Source organism: Gadus morhua, chromosome 22 (genome assembly GCF_902167405.1).
Source record: "Gadus morhua chromosome 22, gadMor3.0, whole genome shotgun sequence".
NCBI classification, from domain to species: Eukaryota; Metazoa; Chordata; class Actinopteri; order Gadiformes; family Gadidae; genus Gadus; species Gadus morhua.
Window position 1 is genome coordinate 14,203,682 of NC_044069.1, and position 10,564 is coordinate 14,214,245.

Sequence of the window (10,564 nt, forward strand, 5' to 3'; positions counted from 1 at the left end):
GTGGTGGAGGTGGTTGTGTTGTTGGGGGTGGAGGTGGTTGTGGTGGTGTTGGTGGTGGAGGTGGTTGTGGTGTTGGTGGTGGAGGTGGTTTTGGTGGTGGAGGTGGTTGTGGTGTTGGTGGTGGAGGTGGTTTGGTGGTGGAGGTGGTTGTGGTGTTTGTGGTGGTGTTGGTGGTGGAGGTGGTTGTGGTGTTGGTGGTGGAGGTGGTTGTGGTGTTGGTGGTGGAGGTGGTGTGGTGGTGTTTGTGGTGGAGGTGGTTGTGGTGTTGGTGGTGGAGGTGGTTTTGGTGGTGTTGGTGGTGGAGGTGGTTGTGGTGTTTGTGGTGGTGGTGGTGGTGGAGGTGGTTGTGGTGTTGGTGGTGGAGGTGGTTGTGGTGGTGGTTGTGGAGGTGGTTGTGGTATTGTGGTGGTGTTGGTGGTGGAGGTGGTTGTGGTGTTGGTGGTGGAGGTGGTTGTGGTGTTGTGGTGGTGTTGGTGGTGGAGGTGGTTGTGGTGGTGGTGGTGGTAAAGATGGTAGTAGTATTGATGGTGGTAAGGGGGTGGTGGTTGTGATGGGTGGGTGGAGCTGGTGATGAGTCATAGGTGATAATAGGTGGTAGGGGAGGGCACCCATCCCTGGCTGGCACAGAGGGCATGCCGCTGACGACGCTGTGTCACGCCACATGATTTATGATAGGCAATTATGGTTATGGAGGTGACATCATATCCTACTCACTGGCTCCCACATGGATTCCGGATGTATATCGCTGTGAAGCGTGTGAGAGAGAGAGAGAGAGAGAGAGAGAGAGAGAGAGAGAGAGAGAGAGAGAGAGAGTGAAGGAGAGAGAGTGCATGCATTTGTGACTAATTAGTTATGCTGTCTGGATCTGGAGGCGACCGTCTTTGTTTTTCGACACAACGGAAGACAGAACATGTCATAACAATGTATCGCACAGCTTTCTTCAGACGTGCAGGAAAACAGACACATGTGAGATGATCACTCGCTACACACAGAACACACGCACCTCCACAAGCATGCAATCTATGGAAGAAGGCTATAGTCAGCTGTGTAGCTTTTTGATCAAAAGGTATTCCGTGGTTGGTTTCTGTAACCCAGTTATTCTATAGATTTTTAAAAGACAATTTACAAGTTCTGATGAAACTGTGTTTTACAATGGTACAACTGCTAGTAATAGGCCTGAAATTGAAGGTTCATAGGTAGGTCTTCATTGATGTGTGCTGTCCCTGTACTTTCCCTGCCAAATAACTCTTAATAAATAAAATGTACATTTCATTCAAATGCCTAGTAATATTTTTTTTTAGGGTTTGAAGATTATGTCGAAGGGTTACAACAAAGTCTGAATCGTATTGGTTAATAATATTTGTTTATTGACCAATATGTTTATCATACTATATTTAAAAACTGGTTGATACCTCAATCAATTATACTATCATTCTTTCAATTCATTGATTTATTCATTCACCATCAATCAATTCTTCATCCATTAACTCATTAACTCATCCATACATAAATGATCCATCCATCCACCCTGCTTCAATCACTCCTTGAACCCATCCTTCCATCCATTCATGCATTTATCCTCCAGCCATCCTCTACTACTGGTTCAATTATGTTGTGTTAAACATCAAGGGGAGTACTTGGGGATATATCTCCTCCTAGAATCTCAGTTAGATGTCTCTGGTAAACCCCCTCTGGAACAGCACCCCCTCCATAAGGAACTGACTCCTGTATCCCGTGAACAGGGAGCCCAACACAATAAGGGCACATCTCTACTTTAGGTTGAGCTTTCTAGCATACCATCTGCTGGTGCTCAGTCGTACTTATTCTAAGGATTTATCAGGAGCCGATAGAGTGACAGCTCTGAGGCCTTCTGTTCAAACCGAGATCCAGCAGCCCATGTGTTGTTATCCCCTGGTAGAGCACTCAAAATGTATGTGAGTACATCCCACCTGGCTGATTAAACACATGATTATAGTGAGTAAACACACTGTAATGGTATATTTCAACCTTCGTACGAGTGTTATGGATATTCAAGAGCAGGCGGCGGCCTCTGCCTATGGATTTCTTCTTCCGTTTTAAATCATAACAAGAATCCGGTTGGGACGGGTTTACAGTCTAGCTTTGAGAATGATCAAAACACAAGCCCAAGTCACCACTCATGTCCAACTACAGAGAGCCTCATGCTTATGGAAGGCACGTCGCTGACCCCAATGATGCCATTTCAGAATTGAAAATAAAGGAGAACAGCAGAGAAATGAAAATAGGAATGACTCAACATAATTAACGATATTTTACCTCCAGCTGGGTTCTGGGTTGATTTCAGTGTGTCCACTCTAAAACAAGCACGCTCGCGGCCACAGGGGGCCTCATTTGTGTTGAAATTAGACCTTTAAGTTATAATTTAGTCATTGGCAGGAGGGGGAAATAACAGGCAGATCAGAAAAGATATATATCCCCACAGAGCATGATTCAAATCCCCTCCCGGCTCGACGGAGACAATGGAAGAGAAAACAAACACTGCTAGACTCCTCTAGGGACCCTCTCTGTTATTCTGGGTTGCATGAAAAAAAAGGTTGTCCTCCTAGTGACCTGGATTTGCAATGTTTCACAGAGCCACGGTCAAAAGAGAATATCTGTGCTTTTGGAAAGGTTGTTCAAATCATGCTCTGATCTACTCTTCGGTAAGGACCAGTGGTACTGGCTTGTCCAGAGACGTGCCAGCTTATTTCTCTGTCAAGTAAACCAAATCGACAATAATGAAAAGGACCAGAATAAACAAAGTGTTCAGATACAGGGTCTATGTGTTTCATCTGGCGAAAGTCATCGGGATTTATGGATTACTAGTGTGCATGGCAATTCTGCTAAATCATGGGTATCGTAAAGCTTCAGACATTATTGTGAGTAAATTACATGTCACATACTTCCATTTATTTACTCTAACTGACTTGTAAATTACCATGTCCTACAGATGCGTTTTTGACCTGCCACTCTCAGGTAAAACAGAGGGTAGCTTTTGTTTGTCTATCTGCCGAACCTTCATCAATCAGGCACACTTTTAAAGAGGTAGTTTACGTTCCTCTTGCCCCTAACCAGCGATCACTATTGCCTGGGCGACCAATACTATTGATCCCAGTGAACTGTGTACTTACTATAAGCCCTGACATGGCCATTGTCAGGCCACATCACAGGTCAACAAGCAGCAAAGACCCACGCTGACATATCTCCCCAGGAATAAAAGACCACAGAAAATTGTATATTATAAAATGAATACGAATCAAACATTGAATTGAATATGAATGGAATTCATACAACTTTGGTACAACATCAAGAATTGTAATAATGATAATATATCACATATACATATTGTGCTCACCTATTCATGCATGATTCTTGATTAAAAATCTGTGCATTGCTTTACATTATTGGATAGGTCCAATGTTATGGTAGCAGACTACGATATAGGCCCACTGAAACTTGGCTAAAATAGGTTATAATAGAATATGAATACAATACCAAACTATTCAATTGATAGTTCAGTCTACTATCACCTAGTCACCTATCACCTACTAGTGTCACCAAGCAAATATCGCACACAAAAAGTCTGGACACTACAAGTGATGCCAAGTATATTCTCAGAATGAACCATTATATATGAAATCATTATAGGCTTCATTCATCACTGCAGGGAAATGAAAGCTGTTGACAGCCTTGGATTGGATACATTTGACTAACTACTCAATCCGAGTCAACAGGGAGCTATTTTAAGCACTAATCTGACTAACCCTATATGTGTGATAGCAGACACATATTTATTTGTCTGCCAGGAAGCCGATGTTTTGCATGCATAGTCGTGGTACAATACTAATTAATATAGCTAAATTAAAATTATGGCAATCATTTTGCAACGTCACAAACACTTCATCCCTATCCGGCTCCATATAGACGCTGTCCAGCCCACGCAGTGCTGAAAACACCCACTTATCTATTTATTGTTCCTTATTTGCATATAGTGCATGTTACGTTAAAGATAATGACCTAATTTCAAGATGCTATTATTTGGACGCATCTTGCATGAGATGCCTGGATATTGTATATTTCCGGTGTGGAACAAATGGGGAAAACATATCCTGCCAACTTATTCTATATTTTATGTTTTCCAGATTGTGTATAAAACTGTATAAAGCGTTTGTATTGCTCCTTTCTGAACCGAAGTCCTAAATCTAAATAAAGTCAACACTTATGTCAACGCATGGCTGTTTTATTCTGAAGTCTCGGATTAAAACAACAACCTTCATGACAGTTTAATGAAGCGACCCGTGCACCATAGGCTATTTATCTTTCCAAAACCCCAACTAAAGTGTTTTACTACTCAGAGCTGTTTGCCTACCTGCAAAACGTGTCTTTGGGTTTTCAGTTGATTCCATCCTTACGCATTCCGCATAACATCCCGAGGAGAAGTTTCCCTTTGTCTACAACTCTTGACGCGTGACTCGGGTTAAAGTTTTCCGAAGCCAAACTTTTTTTACAATGTGAGGTTGAATTGCAGGTTTCTTCTTTGGTCGCGTCTTTAAACTAAGAGGCGGTGCGCGTGAGAACACACGCTGAAGTTGAGTGCGCGTCACTACAGCATTCTTTGTCTCTCGCGTGCCAAAAGGTAGTACGGCGCGCACAGACTTTCTGTCCCGCCTTAAACTTCATCCCCAGTTCATACTGAATTGCTCTGCGTTGGATTTGTGGAGAACAATATAGCCATTGACGCCATGATGCCTTTCCAGTATGTCTATAAACATGCTTTTACATTGGGGCCAATATATATTTCACCTGTAATATATCTTTCTTTATAATTGATTGCATTCTAATGTAACAATTTAACAAAATCTACCTGTTAACCAGAGAAAAAAAAGCTGGAGGATTGATGATTTGTTGATGTCAGCAAAGAGATAATCACAATGCAAATCAGTAGCCCACACAATACAATATGCTTATAACTGCAATGGGCTGCATGAGCTAGCCTACCATGCACACTGGTCTTCATTAGGTGAAGGCAACTGCCAGTTAGAGATGGGAGAGGAGGCAAATGAGATCAGATCAACCTTGAAGGGCAACCGACCATAAGAAACAATGCAGTCCCATTCGCTTTTAATTTGGAATAAACTATCATACATATTCTGATTGTGCTGATAGTGCATATTGTGTGTGTGTGTGTGTGTGTGTGTGTGTGTGTGTGTGTGTGTGTGTGTGTGTATGTGTGTGTGTGTGTGTGTGTGTATATGTGTGTGTGTGTGTGTGTGTGTGTGTGTGTGTGTGTGTGTGTGTGTGTGTGTGTGTGTGTGTGTGTGTGTGTGGTGTGTGTGTGCGTGTGTGTGTGTTTCTGAGAGAGAGTATGTTTGTGTGTGTGTGCGTATTTTTGTGTGAGTCCGTCGGACTGAGGTCTGAACATTTCAGTCTTTGTATTGTCATTAGCGTCCTTTAAGTATGAGGCTACAACTCACAAACATCGCGACACAAAACATTCCCTGGGTGATCTCTGTCCCAGTCATCTGGGGCCATCGTGTGTGTGTGTGTGTGTGTGTAAGTGTGTGAGTGTTTTATAATGATGACCAGCCCTCTCGGTTCTCATTACCCACCCAGAGATGTCACCGCCGTGGCTGCACGTCAGCGGCCCTACGACAGAGGGATGGGGAAATAATTACACTGTCTCTTGTGGAATAGAGCGTAAATGGATACACACTAAATACTGTACTTTTTGTGATGGTCGCAGGGGAGGGGAGGGGAGGGGAGGGGAGGGAGGGAGGGAGGGAGGGAGGGGGGGAAGTCAGCCGGGGAGGGAGGTAGGGAGATTGTACCCCCCTCCCTCTTCGTTGTCTTGTCTCGTCAGGTGTATGAAAAAAAAATGAATGACTGAATCCAGAAGGAATTAATTGGATTTGGAAGCAGGCTCCTGCATGGTCCACCAGGACACACACACACACACACACACACGTCTGACACCCCGCCCCCTTCCGATGGATCAGTCTGCGTCCCTGATCCTTTCTTACACACACATACACACACACACACACACACACACACACACTCGCATACAATACGGCACACGACTCCCCAGTGGATTGCAGCCGCTCCCTCTCTCTCGCTTGGATACAGTGTTGCCATGGCAGCCACGTTTTCTCCACGTGTAGAGACAGAGAAAGACACCCCTCCTATTATAACCCAGGCTAGCTTTGATTCACACTACGCACACTACACACTTTACCTTGCTCACACTCACACACATACACACACACACACGTAGACAAACATGCAAACAGACACACACACATGTACAGGCACACCATTTTGTGCTACATCGCACATCACATCTTTGTTCATTATTGTGATAACGAAGATGTGTTCCCTGTAAAGTGTGAGTTTCACCTGTCTTGTGATCAGTCGTCCCTTCAACCATCACAATGCTGGCTTTACTTCCCTTTAACCATATCATCATTGTTGGTATACGTCCTTATTCTAAAATGCATTTAACAAGGAATTGAGAGAGAGAGGCAGTATACTTTTCAGTTCCAGCTGATTTTATTTCCTTTATGGAAAAAAATTAGAGTAAAATAAAAAAAATGACAATCTGTACAGAGGTGTGTGAGGCAGAGACTGACCCAAACGTTGGCTGGTTTTTTGAGTTCTAAACATCAAATGATATTGGCATGATTGAACAAAACATCTTCATACACACTGCGTATTGCACAAATGAAATCAAAAAAAAGAAAAAGGACAATAGAAAAGATTTCCAAAAATAAATGAAAATAAAATAAAACTCCTGGAGCACAATCATCTTCAACACACAGATGTCAAAGATGGCCACTCTAGTGCCTGTCGTTGATCATATACAAAAAACACACAATCTTTGCTTATAATACAGTATACATAAATATCTCCATGTTATTATTCTTTTAAAAATCTTAAACACAACAGCTATAGCTACATATACCTGAATCTGAAATACAAATGCTATTTGCCATGCCGTAATATAGGAAAACAATTAGCCTGCTATACTTAGCCACCAGGTACAGAAAAGATTAAATACTATGTTTATGTAATTTGCGCAATAACAGATGATGCACTTCATAGATCCCCCTCCTTCCAAGTCTAGGCAAGTGGAATGAGTATGAAATTCAATCCAGTGGTTCAAATTAAACTTATCACAATAAAAGCACACAGAGGAATGAGCTTTATTCACACACTGACTCTCATATGGATGTGTGTGTCTGTGGTGTGGTTACTGTAAGGAGCGCTTTGTTTACTTGGCTGGTGAAATTGAGTCACTGTGCCTTTAAGAGGCATGTGGGTAAATACTGTAAACATTGTGTGAGGTCAGATTGTGCCAAACAAACCCCTCCGTGGTTCTAAACATTGGAGATCCAAACGACAATGTAGTAGGCTACCCATTTTCCGCCCCTCCATATATTTTGTACAAAAATACAAGTAGAAAATCATGACACACTCAATCTCCTTAAAAGTGAGAAAAGTCGACATTTAAATAAGATACACTTCTAGCCCTTCCGCGCTGGATACAGACAGGTGTATGTGCACACACAAACGAGACCTGTACGAGAACAATACTTCGTAGTATAAAATGTTTGGCCGGTATAAATACATTGATATAAAAACGTCATCTGACACAGAGGAACTACAAAGTTGCAAGCACTAGGCAGAAATGCGAGTAGGGAGCATTGGTCCTGAATTGTGCACTGAGTGTAAAAGGTTCAGAAAAAGATTCTGAACGTTTGAGTCATTTTTTAAAGTCCTGCCGTTGAATTAGAAGCTGGTGATAGTGAACAGTGTGCCATGGTCGCACACGTTGCGTAATTACGCAGCAATGAACACGTTTACGCATATAATAACAACAAAATCCTCCTTACGGGAGGGCATGCGTGTATCATGTAGAAATCAATTTTGAGCTCAGAAAATTACACCTGAATATCGACTTGATGGTCCGTGTGAATTGGCTATATCATAAACAATCAGGTTGCCCAAAAGAGGGCGAACTCTCCAAACCCACAGATCCGTTTCGCCCCTTGCACTACATAACATAAATATTCACTGTTCAGTCCTCCGTGAGAGCAGACACACACACATCCTCCGCCGGTCGGATGAAGTGTTTCAATGAGTCTCGCTTCAGTTTTCACTGCTGCTCACATAGGCGTGGTGTCTCTGCTGTACATTCACTCCTGCTCTCCGTTTCTCCAAATGCAAGCTAAGCATTTCTCCATCTGCGCGCCGGGTGCTCTGCGATCAGCGAGCACACACACACACACACACACGCGCGCGCGCGCGCACGCGTTCTCACGCACGCACGCACACACACACACACACACACACACACACACACACACACACACACACACACACACACACACACACACACACACACACACACACACACACACACACACACACACACACACACACACACACACTAAGTGCTTTCCAAGTCTGTGTTCTGGCTGTGGAGCGCCCGTACTTGGGGCTCGGCGGACGAGCGGGGCACCTTTTCCCTGTCACACTCTCCCGTGCTTCATGAAAGAATGGCGGGAAATGTCGGGGTCTCTCGCGCTATATACTTGCCTCTCGGGGCTCGTGTTTAAAGGCGGGACGCGCTTTCTCTAGTCTACAGAGAGAGAGAGTTGTGGTTCAGTACGTGAACACGAGGTTAGAGATGGTGGACTCTAGCCAGTCGCCTGAGATCATCTCACTGACCTCGGGGGTGCAATAGTCGGGGAAGTCGAAGTGAGAACCCGCTCCGCACTCCCCGAAACTCCAGTCCAAGTCTCGGTCCAGCTCGGCTTCGGAGACGCCCATGCTGCCCAGGGACATGCTCTCGAAGCTGGGGCTTTGGCTCTGCTCCACGCGCTCGTCTTCCAGTTCTTCATCTGACGATGAGGAAGATGACACCGATGAGGAGTGCGAGGCCGACGGGGTCGGGGAGGAGGCGCGCGCGTACCGGAGGCGCGCGGCCGCTACCGGCGAGTGTCCCGCGGCGGCCCCGGGGACTTGGTCCTCGTAGAGGCTGAGCGGGTCGCTGGACTCCGCCGAACTGCTGAGCGCGGGACTGGCCGGCACGCCCACTGAAGGAGGTCCGCTCTCCAAGCTGCCTGCCCCGCCGAACATGTGCCCGCGCCTCGCCTGCTGCTGCTGCTGCTTCTCCGGTATCTGTCTGGCGCCGGACACCGACCTGGGTTTCAAAAGCGCCGCGTGGTGTTGGTGGTCCGCGGGAGACGCGTAGTCCTGCCCCGCGCTTGACTTGGCGCCACCCTGCTTGTGCGTCCTGCTCGTCCCCTTGATGGGACTCCTTTTGATCGCGGACTTGGCGGAGCGCTCCGTCTTGGTGGCTCCGCTCACCGACTTGGCCTTCTTCCTTGGCCGGTATTTGTAGTCTGGGTAGTCGGCCATGTGTTTGAGTCTCAGCCGCTCCGCCTCACGGATGAAGGGGATTTTGTCCATGTCTTTCAGCAGCTTCCAGCGTTTCCCCAGGCGCTTGGAGATCTCCGCGTTGTGCATGTCCGGCGCCTGCTCCATAATCTTTCTCCTCTCTATCTGGGACCAGACCATGAAGGCGTTCATGGGTCGCTTGATGTGTCCCGTTGGAGTTTTGCACCACGCCACGTCGGCTCGGTCGCTGGAGGAGGGGGACTCCGGGGTGGGAGACGTGTCCATCTCCAGGTCCATCTCGCCGGAGTCTGTGGAGTCCGAGCCGGGGGAGAGAGCGTGCGCGCTCTCCACATGGCTCATGTGCTGCACCATTGTCTCGGTAGAAAGTCTCGGTTCTCGTTAAAAAAAAACAGAGGAAAACAATACTAGATAGTTCGTGGTCAGCAACGAAACTGACGGGAAAAGTGCACAAGAGTACAGATATGTCCGCACTCTCTCTTGTCAGCGGATAAGGAAGCAGTGCTGTGACGGTTGACTTGAAAAAAGTTCCTTTGCGTCCCTGGGTCTCCGTTCAGATGTCCTCAGCGCCAGTGCGGACTCTTTGAGCTCGGGTCCCAGCTTGTATTTCTCTCAAAAGATGCGAAAACAGGTTCAAATCCCGATAGAAACGGTTCAACTGCCGGTGCGGCTGAAAACTTGACCTGTAATGCTGAAAACACTTTGCTGTGGAGAGCCGTGTAACTCTCTTATTTCAGTCTGGCTGTCTGCGCAGCTTATCTGAGCAGTTTGTGAACCATGTGGTGGAATGGAGCCGCTGCGCTTTTTCATAGTCTCCTCTTTCCTGAGCGGTCTGTAAGTTACTGTAAACATAACAGCGAGAGGCACAGTTTTATATCCTCCTCCCAAGATATAAAAGCGACGTCTATTGGCCAATCAGCAACTGTCTCTATACCGCTTTTCAACGAGACCACTCCCGCCGCCGCTCATTGGTTGAATAAAACGGGTAATAATAATCGGCGCGTGCAATGAGGATTGGTGTGTCTGACCTCATTCCTGTCAGACTGAAAAGCAAAGTCGGTTTAAAGGAACATGCTGTCCTTTCCCTCCGCAAAGCTACTTAGATACTCCGGATGATATCAGTTTT

At 45.8% G+C, this 10,564-nt stretch overlaps 2 protein-coding genes across 3 annotated transcripts in view; both read right to left on the reverse strand.

Moving 5' to 3' along the window:
• The window catches only part of nrsn1l (neurensin 1-like), a 73,000-nt gene extending 68,344 nt beyond the window's left edge, over positions 1-4,656 (reverse strand). For both annotated transcript variants that reach the window (XM_030347091.1, XM_030347090.1), the window contains exon 1: positions 4,388-4,656. The gene's annotated coding sequence lies outside the window, so the exon portion shown is untranslated. The remainder of the gene's footprint in view (positions 1-4,387) is intronic.
• Positions 4,657-6,545: 1,889 nt separating this feature from the next.
• Positions 6,546-10,317, reverse strand: sox4a (SRY-box transcription factor 4a). The gene has a single exon (XM_030347092.1). It carries the CDS (start codon positions 9,790-9,792, stop codon positions 8,683-8,685), a length of 1,110 nt encoding a protein of 369 aa, XP_030202952.1. The 5' UTR covers positions 9,793-10,317; the 3' UTR covers positions 6,546-8,682.
• Positions 10,318-10,564: the final 247 nt, after the last annotated feature.

Coding starts and splice junctions, on each gene's coding strand:
- sox4a (XM_030347092.1), bottom strand. CDS start 9,792: ATGGTGCAGCACATGAGCCATGTGGAGAGCGCGCACGCTCTCTCCCCC.